This window comes from Hippocampus comes, unplaced genomic scaffold (genome assembly GCF_001891065.2).
Source record: "Hippocampus comes isolate QL1 unplaced genomic scaffold, H_comes_QL1_v1.1 scaffold37, whole genome shotgun sequence".
NCBI lineage: Eukaryota > Metazoa > Chordata > Actinopteri > Syngnathiformes > Syngnathidae > Hippocampus > Hippocampus comes.
The window spans coordinates 1,209,674-1,229,239 of record NW_017805535.1 but is presented as its reverse complement, the minus strand read 5'-3'; the positions used below and the strand labels follow the sequence as shown (position 1 = coordinate 1,229,239).

The following is a 19,566-nucleotide window of genomic DNA, read 5'->3' as shown; positions in this document are numbered from 1 at the left end:
CAGTCGATCATCGGCCGCCCATAAGAAAGAACAATCCCCATTAAATAAGAAATGAATTCATTGTTTTTTTGGGTGCATGATGAGCGCACTTTTGCAGGGTCCGATCCAGTACTGTTGCTGCTTGATGTTCTCCACCGGCAAGTCTTATATGTATACTGTACTCCAAAGTAAGGTTAAGGGGTAGATCCGAAATTCCCAATACGTAAAGACCAAGATGGTATATATTCCTCTCTGCCCTTGAAAGTGCATGCGCTGTCATATGCAAAGATTCTGACCACCATCCAAATTGACTGGTGGTTTAAAATAACTTAAGTAAGGCTCTTTTTTTTTTTTTGCATCTAGGACAGTCCCATGTATACCGTAGGCCTGTCTATATTTATTATCGGAGTTTGCGCACTGAGCGCTTGCTTCCATTGTCTGGCGGGTCGCCGCGAAGATTCACGAGCAGAGCTCGGGGGAAACCACCCGATTTCCAGTACAGCAGCTTAGTTGGAGAAAAACGCCATCGCGGAAATATTGCCGTGCCGCGACAACCAGACAGACAGCAACAGTTGTCACGATTCCTGAGTCGAGATGAGACGGGAGCGGCGGAGCGAACATTGCGGCGCTGCCGCCGCTGCTGCTGCTGCTGCTGCTCGACTGCCGCGTCCCGCCTACTGAGGCGCAACCTCGTTTATCACCTGGACCGGCTAGGCGACGTTGTATGCGTGCCCGTGTGTGCGTGCGTGTGTCATCCTGGGATATCTGCGTCATTTGGCGTGCCAGCCGTCTGTCGGTGCTGTCGGGGGTTGTCTGTGGGAGAGCCGAATCCAGACGCCCCGGCTGGCCAATGATCCGCTCAGCGGGGAAACGAGCTGTTGCGTCTGCACGGAGTCATAGCTGACGTGCCTGCGGAGTCGGACACACACAGGCGCCAGGGTCGACAGACAGACAGGCGGGCGGGCGGGCCGGGAGACAGACAGGAGCGAGAGGAGGGGGCGACAGCCTGTTACGGCTCCCTCGACCCTTTGCGGATCGAGTCGAGCCCCCTCCCGCTTCGACCAACAACCCCCCGTTTGTTGGATGGGGGGGAAGCAGAGCACGACGGGGCGGTCCCGGGGTGCTTTTCCCGGCGTTTCTACGGATGACAGCGCGGTACCACCATCGGCCCACTTCGGCCACTACCGACCAAACGGCACCATGGGCCTGCGGAGCCGCTCGGTGAGCTCCGTGGCCGCGATGGCCATCGAGCAATCCCCCACGGTGCCCTTCGGCTTTTACACCCCCAGAGGCACGGGCTCGGATCGAGCCGGAGGAGGGTCAGGGGGCACACCCGCTGCCTCTCACGGAACCGACTATCAGGACAGTGGCGGTGGACGGCATCACACTGACGGGGTGCTTTATCTGGGGTCCCGGGGGTCGCTGGCTGACACCTTGCCCCTTCACATCGCTCCCCGCTGGTTCAGTACGCACAGCGGTAAGAGCAGTCGGAACACCTTCACACATGAGAGCCATCAGCCGTTCATTGTCGCGCGTTGCAACCCCCTCACGCCCCTTCCAGTAGACAAACAGGGCAGGCGGCCGGCAGCCAAAGCATTCATGCGCTTGAAAGGTTAGTCTTGTCCACAGTTTGCATACTGAAATGAAAATGACTTGTAATTGTAGTACTGCAATACATTTCGCTTTGTCTCGCTCCAAATGTATTCGTATACAATCATGTGCTAAGGTGAACATGGGTAATATACATGGAAATGACTTTGCTCAGTCTCCATGGACATGTCCAGAGTTAGTGATTCAACAATGTTTATTAGAATGGCTATAGCATGAAGAGAATCGCATTGCATTATAGAGTTGGGGCTAATTATTTCTATTTGGCTTTCGGTAACCACTATATAAACAACTTGCAATATAATGTATACCCTCATTAATAATTACCCTTAAACAATGCCAAGCTGTCAGGGCATTAGTATACCGTATGTCAAAGCAAAATTCTTATTCTTGTATTGGATCTACTTACAAGCAGTCATAATGTTCGGGCCAGTCAGTGTTTGAATGGGTTGTGTTGAAGTTAACATTGCATGCGGGTTCTCTCTCAAAAGCATGTGTTGCACTGCACGTATAGGTCCTACCTTGTTGTGTGAAATGACACTAATAAGCCTGTTGCTAAATCTGGCTGAGTCAATTAGCTCAACGATGAGAGTCCAAAGAGGGAGGGGGCAGAAACGGGAGAAGATGGAAAATAGTGAGATGTGGAAGGATGTATGAAAGGGAGGGAGCAGGTTGAGAATTTTGCCTCATCTGCAGCTGACCTCATTCATAATAAAACATTTCAGGGTGCAACTTGGCATTTCAAGCTCACGTATAAACACAAATTCCTCACCACATGGTTTCGGCTACTTCAGTGCATGTACAATGGATGTGCAGAAATCCACAAGGGAGGCACACATCAGCAGCCACAGCAGACAGCCCCCCAGGCTCTCATTATTGAAGCCCCAGCCGGTGCACAGCAGGGGAATAAACACTTGGGTGTCAGCAGCTCAGTTGTTTTGCCTTTGCCCGGCCACTGATCTTATAAGTGTGACAGCTGAATGAGAGGAAGTCAGGAGTAGGTTCAAAAAGACCTTCTGTAGTTAGAATCCATCCATTCTCTGTACCTCTTATCCTATAATAATTACTATTGTGATTGTTATGTGTTGAAATCGCAACAATTTCAAAGAGATGACAACATGGGCGTGTAAAGGAAATGGTTGGTGTGGTTAAAACGCTAACGCATAGTAGCCCAAACTACATTGAACAATTATAGTCAGTAAAACCTGATCCAGCTTGCATTCTCGAGTGTATGGGCCCATTATCAATTACCAAGAAACTCAAATGGTTTGATATCCTCTGCCGGATGGACATCATGAAGCAGACTATTTATTTCCTGTTGAATGATCTACAAACAACACTGTTTTGAGAAACACCCTTTAAACTCTTAAGGGACAGCGGTTACTACAGTGGACAGCTGATCATGTTATCAGGTTACAGGGTGCATGAAAAGATTAAATTGTAGCCGGTATTGTAGGGATGGGAAGAAGTAGTATGGCATGCAGTGGTAATAACTTTTGTGAACTGAAACATGAAAAATTGTGTGCATACAGGTCATACAACTGTCACTGCCTGACTTCTTGTGATGTCAGCTCACTACCCAGGTGCACAAGTTTTCTCAGGGTAATCGGGAGTTTTTCCACATGAAAAAACAAACAAACGTGTGATGACAGTAGTAGTATTTGAAAACTATAAATTGCCGATTGAAATGTGAAATGTGAAAGTAAATGGCTGTTTGCCTTGAGATTGGCTTGCCCAAAGTCAGCCGGGATAGGCTCCAGGTCACCCGCAACCCTAATGTGGGACAAGAGTGATATAGGAAATGGATGAATGGGCGTCCCCTCACAAAGCAATGGCATCCTAAATTGGATTTTTCTTGTCAATTTAATAAATGAAAGTGCCCATGTTAAAGGAAATGTGAAGGCATTTCTGATGAGGTCTGTGGTTTTCAAATATTTTGGCTGCATTCCTTCACAGGGAATTTCTCCCAGAGAAACTTCATACGCTACATAATAGTCACGTCTCATGCGATGCAATAGAGAAGTTCAGTCACATGTGGATTTCATTAACATGACAACAGTAGAAAATGAAAAATTATTTGAAACTTAAAAAAAACGATGAATAAAAACGTTCACAAAGTCATAAAAATCTGGCTTTTTTCAGGGTTCGACAAAAGTGTTTTTAAAAACTGATTGGAACTTTGCTTGAAAATTTGTGATAATTTGATGATAATGTGAAAATATGATAACTGTGACAAAAAACTGCCAGTACAATACAAGGCTCCAAATAACTTTTCTTGTTTGAGGAGCATTTTTGCAAATCAAGGAGCAATTCGAGGAGCAACTTTGTGATATTGAGGAGCATGTTAGCATGTCCGCCTCCCAGTGCAGAGGCCTGGGATTCGATTCCAGGCTCCAACCTTCCTGTGTAGAATTTGCATCTTCTGCCTGTGACTGCGTAGGTTTCCTTTGGGTCCTCCGGCTTTCTCCCACATTCCAAAAAACATGCATGGCAGGTTAACGGAACACTCTAAATTTTCCCTAAGTGTGACTGTTGGTGTGAATGGTTGTTTTGTCTAGGTGTGCCTTGCGACTGGCTGGCAACCAGTTCAGGGTGTGCCCTGCCTACTGCTCGAAAGCAGCTGAGATAGGGCTGCAGCACACCCGCGACCCCTGTGAGGAAACGCGGATTAGAAAGTGGGTGGATGGATGGATAAATGGATACTGATGCCAAGTAAAGTGGCTTTAAATGTTGAAAATCATCGTTCTCTTTTTAAGCAAGAAAAAGGCATTTTGAAAATGTATTCTGTTAAATCGGAAAGTAGGTGGCCTGGTGGTCCAGTGGTTAGCGCTTTGACCTCACAGTGCAGAGGTATTCCGCCTTCCTATGTGGAGTTTGTATGTTCTCCCCCGTGCGCGGGTTTTCTGCGGGTACACGGTTTCCTCCCACATTCCAAAAACATGCATGGCAGGCTGATTGAACACTCAAAATTGTCCCCAGGTGTGAGTGTGAGCGCAGATGTGTCACGATGGTTGTTCGTCTGTGTGCCCCGCGATTGGCTGGCAACCGGTTCAGGGTGTCCACCGCCGACTGCCCGAAGACAGCTGGGATAGGCTCCAGCACCCCCTGCGACCCTTGTGAGGATAAAGCAGATCAGAAAAGGGATGGATGGATGGAAATCGGAAAGTGAAGTCATTTTTTCCGCTGCCGAGACCACCTCTCAAATTTGATATTGTACAATTGGTAATTTCAGTTGAAAATGGACTGCTGCTGTTTTTGCAGTTCTGAAATTCAGTAACAGTGACAAACCAGCAGTTGGTGGCCTTACCAAAGGAGATAAATGCATTTTTCTTCAATGTTTGTCTCATATATTGTATAAAGTAGAGAGCCTTTCATTGAATGGATTATTGTAAGCATTTGGGTATGAGGCAGTCCAAATCACAGGACACAGCTACACTGAAAAAAAAGTACTTAACCCCTTAACGTTCTTATCTATGACTGTGTATGTGATTGTGTGTCAATAAAACATCCGAAGATCTACTTTTCATGCCGGTACCATCCCACCATTGACGCGTTATCGCACGTGCCGACATATCCCTCCCACTAACCCACTTGCCCCCCACAAACACAGGCAGACACACAAACGTATGCCATGATGAGCAATAGTCATAACAGCCCCTAACATGAACGAAACTGAAAAAAGTAGATACAAGAGTTTGTGAGATTGTGAAAAATAAATAACTGCCTACCTTAGTGGGAGACCCAACACGGAGGCGGTGACGCACTTTTGCAGGATCACTGTCGTAGCTCACGTGTTATCTTTTAAAATGCTGCTCCTGGTGCTCCAGATTGCCATTCTTTGCCAATGCTGGCAGTGAATTGCAGATTAAACAAGCTCTGACTGAGAATAAACAAAAAATAGATCCATTTCAGTAACTCTCATCGCAAGCTGCAATTGCAGACTGCTGACCACTAATAACATCAGAGGATGTAGGTCATTCGCTAAAAGGTTAAAAGTGACCTGTTTTTTATTTTATTTCATTTATACTTTTTTTTGTGAAAGTGAAACTGATAGCATCCTCAGGGTGCAGTGTACACTCACAAAAAAATATAATATTCATAACATCCATCCATCCATCCATTTTCTGATCCGCTCATCCTCACAAGGGTTGCGGGGTGTGCTGCAGCCTATCCCAGATTTCTTCAGGCAGGAGGCAGGGTGCACCTTGAACTGTTTGCCAGCCAATCGCAAGGCACACTGAACTAAATAACCATCTGCGCTCACACTCACACCTTGGGACAATTTAGAGTGTTCCATCAACTTCCCATGCATGTTTTTGGAATGTGGGAGGAAACCGGAGTACCCGGAGAAAACCCACGCAGGCGCAGGGAGAACATGCAAACTCCACACAGGAAGGCCGGAGTAGGAATTAAACCCTACACCTCTTCACTATGAGCCAATGCGCTAACCAGTTGTCCACCCGGCCGATCATAATACACTTTACATGAGTAAATAAAATGTTTTATTCACTATAAAGAATAATCATAAAAATACAACTCCTGCAGATCAATGAATTTCCTGGGGTTTTTTGCATTGTCAGGGCTAAATGGAAATATTGTTGCCTGAAGATTAATAGACTTTGCTCTTGCAGTATAAACTTATTGAGCATCATCGTCTTTAAAAAGGGGATTAGACTCATGTTGAGGAGTAGCGGGGCACTGTATTTAGACTCCTTGTGTTCTGAACATGTTTGAATGATGTCAAAGATCTTGTGGAAGGCCCTTTCCTTCTTTTGTATGACTGTGCCCCCATGCAGTTTGAGTTGCATTGGGTGTAAAAGAACCAGAAAGGTCCATACAGAACCGCTTTCCACTTCAAACATTTCGGAGATTACCCCGAATAAAAATTCTGAACCAGGCTCTCTTGTTCAACATCGGTGACGCACCAACCTTGTTCCCTTCATACTTTCTGCTGTGCTTCACACACATTTGTCACTTTGAAAACTTTGCTTCCGGGTGGCGCCACAAAGACTGCCTGGCTCAGTTTGGTTGTGGTCAAATGGAGTCAAAATATAGCGAGTGAATTGATGAAACAGAATGAGATGATGACGTTTCTCTGGCAAACCCAAACACATAGACTGCATGAGCAATAATGAATTGATAGATAAAAAAAATAACAGGACCAAGCGTAATGACGCCTCAGGTCATGGAGTAAAAGTCTCTTACCAAAAATACTCAGGTAAAAGTAAAGTGTGTAGCATTAAAACAACTTTGACAATGTAAGTGCATTTCTACCCACTGTCCGGGTTTGGGAGACAAACAAGGAGTGTGGAAGTATCAGGAAAACTAAATTAATAAAAGTCCCCAAAGCAATATTCAAAGAAACAAGCACATGACATTACTTCGGAATGTGACTACCGACAGGAACAGAGATAACCAACAATGGCATAAAGAAATATGTGTGTCCAAAAGAAGAGCAGCCTTGACTGCAAAGCGCAGTTCGAGGCGTGGCTTGATTCAAATGTTTGACATGCCCATATATGGATTCAAAGCGCCATCTTTTTTTCTTTCCTTTCTTTTTCTTTTTCTTGTCACTTGGAAGCTTTACTGATGCACTGTCGTATGACAGAACCATGGAAGCTCATCCAAGCATGTTCAAGTTCCCTGAAAATGGTGCCTTGCTCAAGGGCACCTCAACAGTAGCTTGCAAGCAGACTAGCAATTCTCCAATGACAAGTTACCATTTTTACATTTTGTCCCATTTTGTCCGCAGCTGGACTCAAACCTATAACTCACTGGCTCCAAAGCGCAAATTCTTATGTATGAGCTACAGCTGCCCAAAAGAAAGACATCATTATTTAAGAGTGGGGGAAATGAAAAATTCGATTCATATTTGCTTTGGCAGCGGTTTTCATTCTCGGAGTGATCTTGGCAAGGTTCTGTTTTTTTTTTTTTCTTTCTTCTCAAACAATAACCGTGTTAGGAATTAAGCCTGATGAGATATCTGACACCGAAAAGAATCCTTCATTTCTGACATAATGGCGTCCGTAGAAGTCTGCGATAATACAAGCGAGTCTGAAATCAGCTCCGAAATATCTTGTCACCCATCTTTCCTGACACACACTGCAATGCCACACACCGATAAAAGGCAATGGCACTAATGTATGTATGTGGGACACACAGATATTGTGTTGCATTGCATTGCTTTCAGCAAAACTAATGGGATCACACATTGGAGGGTTTCAGGAAGACAAAGTAAACATATGAGGTTCTTTGCAGTTTGGGTGTGGGATTCACAAATCCACTGTAGGTCAGCCCTAAAATGTTTTTTTTTTCTTCCTGCTTCTCTCATACACATGTATGAGATGCATCTGCATACTTAGGATGTCTCGCTATCTTCTCCGTGGTATCGCTGAGCAGTGAAGGCACTGAGCAGGCATTTGAGGACAGGGCATGCACATACTTTACATTCAAAAAAAAGCTGCCGAATTCCATCGAGGGGAAGGAGGACGGATTGCAGAAGTGGCAGCAAAAGATTTGAGGATTACATATTTGTTTCGTGACCACAATATGAACAATACACATTGCCTTCACGTTTCCTCGTATAACTGCATTTCATTTTACTCAAAACACATATTCACAGCAATGATATTCACACACACACACCGTAGAGAAGAGAGCATGTGGGGTCAAAATACATTGAGAAAGTACAAAAGACACAATTATTTATTCATCAGAGATCCATCTTCAGGGGGCAGCAGCTTTATCAGGAAAGCCCAGACTTCCCTCTACCCAAATACTTTTCTGATGTGATCCCAAGGCATTTCAAGGTCAACCATGAGACAGTAGCTGAGTCCAAATTCACATGCTGCGTCCTCCGAAGGCCGCATTTTTGTTCGCATAACGTCACATGGAGCAGGATGATCCCTGACCTAGAGAGGCCACTCCACCCTTTTCCTATTGAGTACCATGGTCTCAGATTTGGAGATGCTGATTCTCATCCCATTCGGCTGTGAACCGCTTCAGTGAGAGTTGAAGATTGTGGCTTGATGAAGCCAAGAACCACATCATTTACACAAAACAAAACAAACCAAACAAACAAAAAACAAAACAAAAGGCAGAAACGTAAGACTGAAGTCACCAAACAAGACACCTTCAACAACACTCAGCTCGTCTTGCACCTGACCCCTTGGGCCCTCCCACAGATTGAGAGCCCATGGGAAGGTGGATTCCCATTACATTTTCGGGCCGCGCCCGTCCGGGTGCTATCTGGCTTCTTTTCCTGGCTTGCCTTGACACATTCCGTTGTCACTTGCATACCTGTCAACTTTTTGGAGCGCCAACCTGTATAAACTACCAAAAAAATCCTTATAAAGAGCAAAAAATCCTTATAACATACCAAAGCATTTTATATGTCAAAATAACGGCAGAAAAAAACCCACGAAATATGAATGATATATTTGATTCCTTGTAGAACTTGCTTGTACACTACCGAAGTATGCAATGAATACTCTGTTTTCAACTAGGAACCACGTGATTTACTGGAAAGTTACCGGAAATGAAAGCATTCGAGTAGACTAGCACCAGTCTGGGCAAAAGCAAACAGAACTACCTGTTAGGGGAAAGAAAAAAAAAATAAATGGAAATTTTCAGAATCCGTATGATTTGTGCGATATGGCCATATACGTAAGATTCACCACAAAATCCGTATGAACTATGGCTAAACCGTATGAGTTGATAGGTATGCACTTGGTGTCTGAAAACGGTGACCAATTGTCACCAAACCCAGATGCACAGCTTTACTCAGGTCCACTTCAACCGGTGGGGGGGGGGGAAAAAAGCAATCGGCGCAATATTTTGGGTTTTATTGATATTAGATGTGAGGAAAATCAATTATCACACCACAAAATCGAAAATATTGTGCAAAGTGCTTTTAGATTAGAATAGAATAAATCGTTATTGTCGACCAGGAAGTGGTTATTTGTCTTCGGCTCATAAAACACAGTAATAATAATAAAATAAAGTAAAATGATGAGAAAGAAAATTTATAATAAAATGCACATACAGTAAATGAAATTGGATACTTCATAACATTGACCATTAATTATTAAGAGTAGCTCTTGTCCTGGCAGAGTTAAGAATACTAATAGCACAGGGGCCAAAGGATTTCTTCATTACATTCTAAGTTGGCACTCATTCGCGTCTCTGAGAGTTAAAAGGCTCAAACTGGCTGACAGTGATCTGAGAGAACTGTCCTCGCCTTTTCGTTCCAATTATCTTGCTTGCCAATGACACAATCCTAGAAAGTATATTCTTAAGTCTGCAATTTAGGTGACTGTACTGAGCAGAAAGATGAATGGTAAAAAACACCTTTCACCGTACTGCAGTTTTATAAACAAGCTACAGGGCCAAGGCCACAGAGTTTCCTAAGGAGATAACAATGCTGTGAGATTTGTAGATGAACTCTGCATTTCCATCGAAGCTTAATTGAGAGTCTAAAAATGTGCCAAGGTAGTTATCCAGTTTCAACACAATGACCATCAAGAAAACTCTGCAAATCTTGTTTTGTACAGATGACGAGACAACTACTATGACACGATGTTAGAAGAGTCTGACTATCAGCCAAGTAGGCTGTTCCACCCACAGGATCTAGTTTTTGAAGAAGGCCACCTAAAGTCATGTCATCCACATAACTTAAACAATTTAAGATGAGTGTCATTGACCTTTAATTCATTGTTAAAAAGTGAGAATAGCACCGGGAAAAGAACATAGCCTTGTGGGCTGCCAGTGCTTACAGTGAGTACATCTGACATGCTCCTCCGTACACATACCCTCTGTGGGCGGCATGAGAGAAATTTCCTGATCCAAGGCGCTATGGATGAGTTAGTATAAATATCAATGTGCCTTTTCAGAAGGATATATGTCTTGAACTGAATTAAAAGCTTAGCTAAAATCTCTATTTTTACAGGTTGAAGTGGGCAATAGTATTGATGTGCAATCAGAATCTTGGTGGCAATTGGTCATAGTTTTCAGAAATTTAGCGACGCTAAAGTTTTTTAGACGCCATAGCCAGGCAGCCAGCTCTGGCAGCTATCAGGACAACAGTTAGCTTTCGGCCGCTGAGGTCAGCGGGACGAAATTGGCTTCTTACAGGTCAGACATGGAGTTCTGTGTCATGGAAAGCAGTCAGCTGAACGCCGCTTATCCAGCTGGAGTTAGCAGGGCAGACACTGGCTTCTGTCCTGCCAGAAAGGGAGCTTCCGCATCATGTTGCAGTTTGCCCTCATGAAGCGGTCACTTCGAGTGCGTCAATGTTGTATAATCAGCTGCGCGACAAACCCCCGAGGTTGGCTTGGCGAAATGACAAAATCCAGAACGACCATGACCCTAGTGGGGATATGCGATGCAGAAAACGAATGGATGGACATTGAGAAATTTGGAGCTCAGGACCTCCGGCCAGGTGGCCGACCTTCGACCCGAGTGTGACCACTTTGGGCAGACGTGTGCAGCTCCAGGCCTGGAGGGCCACCATCATGCCTGTTTTTCCTTCTCTCCCGGCTGCAACACACATAATTCAAATAATCAGAAACGTTCTAATGTTGCTTCAGAGCTGGCTGGTGAGCTGATCATCTGAATCAGGTGTGTTGCTCCTGGGGGAGCTGGAAAACAGGCAGGACAGCGGCCCTTGAGGACCGACATTGGACATCCCTGGCTTAGGGTGTGTCATTTTCGGATACACGGTGGTGAGCGTACACCTTGGAGGTGGATTATGAAAAAAAAAGTAAGTCAGGCTAACCTTTTATAACTGATATTTTATCTACAAAGATCTAGAAACAATGCAGCTCATGAAAAAGCCTCTTGTAACGCGCTGTGTTGGTGTCTTGGAGACTTATCAAGGAAAATAGATCTGGCATGAGAGAAACTGCATGTAGGCTGCTCATTTCCTTATTTTCTCCGAAGTGGAGAGGCTAATTGTTGTGACATTTTCAGAGGTTGAAGTAGGCATATGTAGAGATATCCGGATACATTTTAGTGCCGATGGATCATTATTAGTGATATATGTACAATGACTTTGAATGGACTACCGGTAATTGTGTCAGGTTCCTCCGCGTACTCCCACCAAGACATGGGAAAGCCATGGACAAGACATGGAATTCTGTGAAAAATGGGCCATTCTTGCTGGACAATTGCTTTATTTGACTGATTGCACCACTGAATAACCCATTCCTTGTTTGCTCAGCGAACTCAGTACAGTCGGTGCCTGAAAATATTTATTTACAGACCTGGTTGGACAAATTTAACACCTCATTTTTAACGGGAGATTCTCAGGGGACCCGCACAGCAGCGGTGTGTGAAGCTCCACTTTGATTGCTGCTTTGCCTGAGTGGTGTTGTTTACCGAGTCCGCTGTGCTCCCTGGAGAATGACTGTAACGTTGAATGAACGTGCATGAACTCCTTCAATTCCAATGACCTAATTTCAACCCTGACGGTGTCAGAATGTACCTGCAAATCCAAAATACAAGCAATGTCATCTCCAAACTAGAACATCATGACCTTCCCTTCTTCTTGTTCTACCTTTCTCACCCAACAGCTTATAACCATCGAAAGTCTCGTCACCTATTTGACACATAAAAAATATGCTTCTCCTCTGTTACTGTAAGCTCTCTTCTTTCCACACACTCAGCATCCATCGTCTCAACTTCCTCTGTCTCCCTTCAGTCTATTTTCCTTTTCTCTTGTTCTGTCCTGTTCCCATGGAAACGGCTGGTCGTTCCAGGAAGGTATTGAGAGGTTTTTGGCGAGGGGTGCATGAGTTGTAAGGGATGGATGATATAATCAAACCAACATTCTTCAGGAATGCCCCTTTTTGGTCATGGCGGCAGACGGGTGTTCAGCCTGCCCACTTTTCAGCTCTGGAGGGCATTCCTGAGTGATGGTTCTGTGTGCATCTGTGTGTGCGCAGTCTTGGCTGTGAATACATGTATTTATAAAGGAGTTCCAGGCCACATCCCACTTTGGTTAGGAGCATTTGGTGGGCACGCCGACTCGCTCATACTCATGTTTGGTTATTCCACTAAATGAATGAGAAGTTAGCCGATACGATATAAACGTTAAATCAGACACACAATTTGAAGAGCACTTTTCCATAGCGATATGAATCTATTTGGATTCTTCTAAAACATAATACATCTTTTTGTATTGACCCTGTCATGCACCCTGATAACATGGTAAGCTGTCCACTGTAGTAACCGCTGTCCCTGAAAGGGTTGAGGACACCCAAATTATACCAACATGAACATGTTCAATAACATTCATTCATTCATTCATTCATCTTCTGAACCGCTTGATCCTCACTAGGGTCGCGGGGGGTGCTGGAGCCCATCCCAGCTGTCTTCGGGCAGTAGGCGGGGGACACCCTGAATCGGTTGCCAGCCAATCGCAGGGCACACAGAGACGAACAACCCGGAGAAAACCCATGCAGGCCCGGCGAGAACATGCAAACTCCACACAGGGAGGCCGGAGCTGGAATTGAACCCGGTACCTCTGCACTGTGAAGTCAACGTGCTAACCACTGGACTACCGGGCCGGCCCTGTTCAATAACAACAAAACCTATATAGGAAATAACAACATCCCGACTTTTTTGACACTTCTTGGCTTCATACGGGTTGAGGGTGAGCTAGAACCAACAAAGGTTTGGTGATCGCCAGCCAATTGCAGGCCACATCTAAACAAAGAAATGCACAAATTCATACCTCTTTAGAGTTTTGAATTAACTGACCGTGCATGTTTTTAGAATGTGAGAGGTAGAAAAGCCACGCAAGCAAAGGCAAAAATTGGCTATACACTGTGTGACACGAACAGCAAAATGATCTGAGCAACCAGCGTTGCTGTGCTTGGTAGAGAAGCGTTTGATTAATTTGTCAAGTCTTATTGTTAGATTTCCGCAGTAATTCAACAGTAAGTGAAGAAAGAGTAAGAGTTCTATCGTCCTCTTGGCATGTAGCTTCGCCAACATTTTTGAACACCACTGCCCTTCATTATTTTGCCGGGTGATACTTTAAAGTAGAATTCAACCCAAGATGTCAAACTGTTCTGTTATAGTCCACATATGCCAGCGGTCGGCAACCTTTGTCACCGAAAGAGCCATTTGAACCCGGTTTCCACGGAAAAGAAAACACTGGGAGCCGCACATCTAAAATGAAAAAAAAAAAAAAACGTCTACTACTTTACCGCAGCATGTTTCTTATGTAATCCACGTGCTACAGAGAAAATTACATTTTATTCATTTAATGAACACATTTTGAACATTTTGAATTCTTGAAAAATAATAACAATGAATGTCTCTTTCAAATAAATTAAAAAGCTGAATTTAAATTGTCCATGTAGCAAACGAAAGCAGAAAAATGCCATGAGGCGTCATCCTTATATCCATTTATCTTATCTAAAATGAAGATAACACTGTATATATTGCTTTTTCTTACCTTTACACTTTGTATAAACAACGATAGTGCGGTTATGTCTTATGAAGTGCTACGGAGAAAATTAATGAATTAATTTCCTGAGCGGCCACAAAGCTTGCATATGTAGTTGAATTTGCAGACTTCACCCACTTCTTGAATTGATTTTTCGTCCGGTCAGCCTTCTGCATCAGTTCCGAAACAGCTTTTTTCCTCTCTTCTCCCTCTGGATATTTTTCAGCAAAGGCTCTGTGTGTATTGTTAAAATGTCTTGCGACATTTGACCGTTTATTGTTAGCCAGTTTTTCTCCACAAATTAGGCATACTGGTAGGCCACTCTCGCCCGAGGTAAATGCAAATGAATCTGCCCAGGCATCATTGAATGTTCTATTTTCTTGAGATATTTTTCTTTTCTTACATTTCTCCATTGGCTTTGCCGGGGTTGAAAGTCGCTCAAAATAGACGCCGTTTCAGCGGGTATACCAGCTTCCGCAGTGTGACGTCTATTTTGAGCGACGAAAAAATAATATCAAATAATTTAATTAATATTTTCATATTTCAAGATCACAATAATCTTCAAATTTAGAACTAAAATAATATAAAAACTAACACAAATAAAACACACTTCAATTAAATACAAAAAAAAAATTTTTAGGAATTTATTTTCCCAAGCCAATCAGAGCCGCATTATAAGGATGAAAGAGCCGCATGAGGCTCCGGAGCCGCGGGATGCCGACTGATGACATATGCAAATCTCCTTCGTCAGCTGCTGTTTACTAATATCTAAAAAGTATTTATTTGAAAAAATATAGATTTAAAACATCGCATCTACTCCCTTATGGCTTCAGTGCAAATTCACAAAAATGTGACGTACATTCACCAACTCTTTCCAACTTGTTTAGAAAGGAAATCACACAATTTGTCAATTGTCATCAACAACAAGATACTTATTTTATTTCATTATGTGTATGATAAATTACATGTAGCTACGTGACAACAAAAACTGAGTCAGAAGCCGAATTACAAAGATGATACACCACAAGAAAGTGTTTGATTTCACAAGCCGAGAAATCATAATGATAGTTATTTAATTAATTAGACGCAATGAAGTTGACACACGCCATCGCTGGCAACGGAGGGCTGGTTAATCCCGGTGGATGGCTCTCCTGCGTCTCCCCCGATTCAAGGTTAGGCAACACAAATTTTGGAAAGGTGTCATGATGTTGGGCAACGTATAAATTGGATGTAGTAACTTAATCCGCATGTCACCTGAAGCCCCCGCAAATTATTTGTGATAGGTCGATCTAAATGTGCCAGCTCGCTTTCGCTAACTTTTTGCTCGCCCAAAGATGAGTTATCCCGCCGTGTGTGCGATAAACATCAAAATACTGCATGAAAAGGATCAAATGGAAAACGAGATGCCAAAGGGCATTCTATTGTACGTCATACACATTTGTGTACATGTCAGAGTTAATTTTTCAGAGAGGACTGCAAAACAGACCTGTGTGACGTGATCACGCGTAAAGGCTGACACGAAAAATGGCAGAAACAAGTCAGCTCTTACTGTGAGCTGATTTCTTTTCGTGGAGATCTTTCACATCAAGAACTTTTTACCCTTTGCCACACTTCCTCTGATGGCCGATGCCTGTTTTCTATTTTGCCCACGGTCTACACAGGATCAAATGGTTCAATCCATTGCTCTATAAAACAGAGTTCAATAGCATGCCGTTTCCGATGGCAAGGTGTTGCTTGCTTTCCTTCCAGTCTGCAGCTTATGATAATTTCGCCGAACATAGCGGCACCTTCTGGTGATGAATTATTCCGTGTATTTCTTACTCTACAAAGCCAAGATGAGTCAGAGGACCGTGTTTCGACTGGGGCTGACACAAACAATGCATTCTTGCAAAAATAATTGGGTTTTATATCCCTTTTAAGAATATTGCCTATAAAATGGTGGAAATTATTCTCACTTTTTAATGATAGACATTCCAAGTTTTTCAAACTGAAATGGCCTTCCTTTGTTTGCCTGAGCCTTTTCCTCCTCACTCACTTTATATCTCCGAGCCATTCATCGTCATTCCCGTGATTCACCTTTTATGGTGTCTTACTTTTCTGGATTGCTCGATACTGCACTCGTTTTATCAGTTACATTCTCAACTTGATGCCTTTGGGAGGCGTTCCGTCACCCTATATTTTTCCCTTTGCCACCCTAATTTTTGCAGCATAATGTAGATGAATCATTTCCCTCCCACTGCCCCCTTGTGATCTTTATTTTTCAGCACGGTTCAACCAGATTCCCCTTTGCCACCACGTCTGCCTGTCCTCTTCAGCTCTTGAAAATTATCAACCACGTCTGCTTTTGCAAAGTACTGTAAAACCAAATGAGAGCCTGGTCTGAGAACTGAAGAAAACATCTAACATATTTAACATGAGTTTTAATTATCACAAAGCATCTACAGTGCTATTGATCACAATGCGAGAGAGTTGTTTGTGGATCCATTATGCTCCCAGGCACTGTCCTATTCTAAACTGGCATCTGTTAGTGACTGTAACTAGCTCTAGTTTATACAGCAGTCATGATTAGTTTTCATAATTCTGAGCCAATTGTTCTCTTTTTTCACATCACATTTTACCAAGTGAGAAAAAAAGGTGAATGGACCTGTTTCATGTTGATAAGATTTGGAGTCAATTTGTGTTTTGACAAAATAAGTGGAATGTACATTTTAAACTTAATCACTGAAAATTTGGAGAAAATCCTGAACGGCCAATTCATTCCAGGTCGACTTGGGCTGGAGTTTTTTGTTGTGTTTTGTGGGTTTTTTTTTTTTCCGGCCCTGGTTCCTTTATTAACCGGCAGCTGAGGAGAAGTTATGATGTAATTTACATTTCAAAAACCAGAAGCCATTCATTTACGAATGTGATTGCACTTTAGATTTGAATGAGGTAAAATAACATGCTTTTTCTCTCAAATATATTGTTATAATCATTTGTTTCAGATGTACTGTAATTATTTTCTGTATAAAAATGAATTTGGTGTTCAAAAAGTCTTTTTTCAAACTTGAGTCTTGAAAAAGAGGGGGTCGTCTTATAATCAGGGCCGTCTTATATTCGGGCCAATACGGTATAATAAAGATGATACCATGTTGGTGTAATCAGGCTTTGAATTTTTTCCCGAAAGCCCGTCTTGTCGACTGTAGTTTGCAGCTCTCCAGTTTATTTGTTGTCCTGCTCGAAGCAGCATCCATTAGACTAGGGTTGGCTGTGGCTCAGTTGGTGAGCCAGTCATTGCCAAAGGGTCGGTCATTTGAATCCAGGCGCTGACTGTCAGTTGTTCTAAGTTTCTTTGGGCAAGATGCTGAACTCTAATTTGTCTTGCCTTGCAGCCACCCATTGGTGTATGAATGCATGCCCGAATGGGTGAATGTGCGCCTCTGTGAAGCATTTTGGGCACCTAGATGGTGTAGATAAAAGGCATTATATCACTGCACTCCATTCACCATTTCGCAAGTAGTCAACAGTTTTTTTTTTTTCCAAAGCTCTTCATGGGCTTCTCTATGACTGATGAGATTTGGGTAATTCTTTGAGAAAAGTGGAATCGTTCCGCTTCACTCCCTTCAACACCAGGAACCTGGATTTTTCAGGTTTTACAATACACCATAACTTAGGTCAGGGATGGGCAACTTAAATGATGGAGGGATCCACATAGGACGTCCTCATCAGCTGTATGACAAAAATGCCATCGTGTCATTTTTTTCCTTGTCAAACCAATTAATATACATCACAGAATCTTAATATATTTCATTTTTCATCATACATTTCTCAATGTATGTATAAAAGATTCAGCCTCCAAAAACAATTTGGCCAATCAAAACATAACCACATACTGTCTGGGGGGGTGGGGCGGGTCCCAGTGCAAAGGGCTTGCATGCAAAAAAATTACCATTCAAGGATGGCACAAAACTGATTAACAGAGAAGGGAAGGGTTTTTTTTTCCAAAAAAGTGACTCACTCAAAATTGTAATACTAGCTAATCTCCTGCAAATCCGCCCCAAAATTATTAGGCCTACTCATATATAGTATAGGGCAGTATAAGACCCAGTTGAAGCACAACAGTCTAGTAGTCAATGGCGATATTGCAACTTAAAACGATACAGTGGACACCCGCTATTCAATGGGTATAGGGACCGGTTCGGCCCATGAATAGTGTAAATCCACCTAAAATCTAATTAATGTGCTTGGAAGTGCTCGGGGCTGGGATTTTTTTTTTTGTAAACTATTCTATTAGTTGGCACTAAATTCTACACACTGTACCTGTAAAGGTACCTCCAAATAAACACGACAGAATGCCATTTCATTGGAATTTATTTTAAAAACAACTCAGCTATACTCAATTCAAAATGTAAAAAAAAAAATCGGATATCAGAACCTTCATATTCTAGCATAAACAAAGTGAAACAGAAAAGCTAGTTCTCTTTTCAATCACCAACTTTATCATACTAAGATGAGTCATTTAATGGATTAAAACGTCAATGTAAACAAATCCTTTTGATGAAGTACTTCATATGTCTGAACAATCTTAAACATTCATTTTTTGTGGAACCAAAAAATATATTTACACAAGTGTTAAACTTGTATATTTTCACATTAATTTTTGCTGCTGTAAATTGGGAATTTCTCCAACAACTGGATGTAACAGTAACCAATTTTGCCAAAGGCTGGCATACTCAAAAATATAAGCTGGTCAACATGGTCTGACAGTAAGATACATATCTGCGTGCTGCGCAATAAGTAATTATTTAGGCAGGAGGAGATTTATGACCAATTTTTTTTAATAAATAAGGAAGCAACACCAAGATTTGTTGCTGATTTTGATGCCATGGCAATGCCTGAGACACGTCAACAAATAGTCATGTTCCCGTGATATTTCACTCGGCATTTACAAAGGCTATACATGGTGTGAGGAACCTTCTTCATTATGTCAACAAAGAATGGGGTCGAACATACATGTGGGAGCGAGAGCGAGTAAAAGTGGTGCCCTGATGTGGTTTGCTTTTAAACACACCACTCACCATAATTGTGAAAACAGGGGCATGTCACAACAGAGACACACACGGCACGATACCTTAAAATGGAATAAATACTCAAAATCCTGACTGTCTAAGTGCAACATAGGAATGGTCTGACTTATAGAATGATTTAAAGACGGCTATGGCAAAGGTCTCAGTACACACGAATGAAAGTGGCTAAATGGATGAATTGGTGACAAGGAGGACTAACATGATGCACTAAAACTGAAAGACAGCAACACAAACACACATACAATATAGGGACTGACTGCACACGAGTCACACACAGGATCCTCTAGAGAAGCAAGTCCGATTGAAAGGGTGGTAGTTAATAACTGCAGCTGGTAGCACTCCTGAAACCAATTACCAATCAGGCCACTCTCCCCTGAACCGATTGGTCGGTTGAGTTCGGGGACGAGGGCCAACAATCAGGGAGGAGCTCATGGAGATTTCCCCCACATGTGCGCGCGCGCG

The 19,566-nt window shown here is 42.9% G+C and overlaps 1 protein-coding gene across 1 annotated transcript in view; it reads left to right on the top strand.

The window, feature by feature from the left end:
* The window catches only part of znrf1 (zinc and ring finger 1), a 41,697-nt gene continuing 22,131 nt past the window's right edge, over positions 1-19,566 (top strand). The window contains exon 1 of the mRNA XM_019878198.1: positions 1-1,456. Within this exon, the coding sequence (XP_019733757.1) occupies positions 1,063-1,456 (394 nt within the window). The 5' untranslated portion in view covers positions 1-1,062. The remainder of the gene's footprint in view (positions 1,457-19,566) is intronic.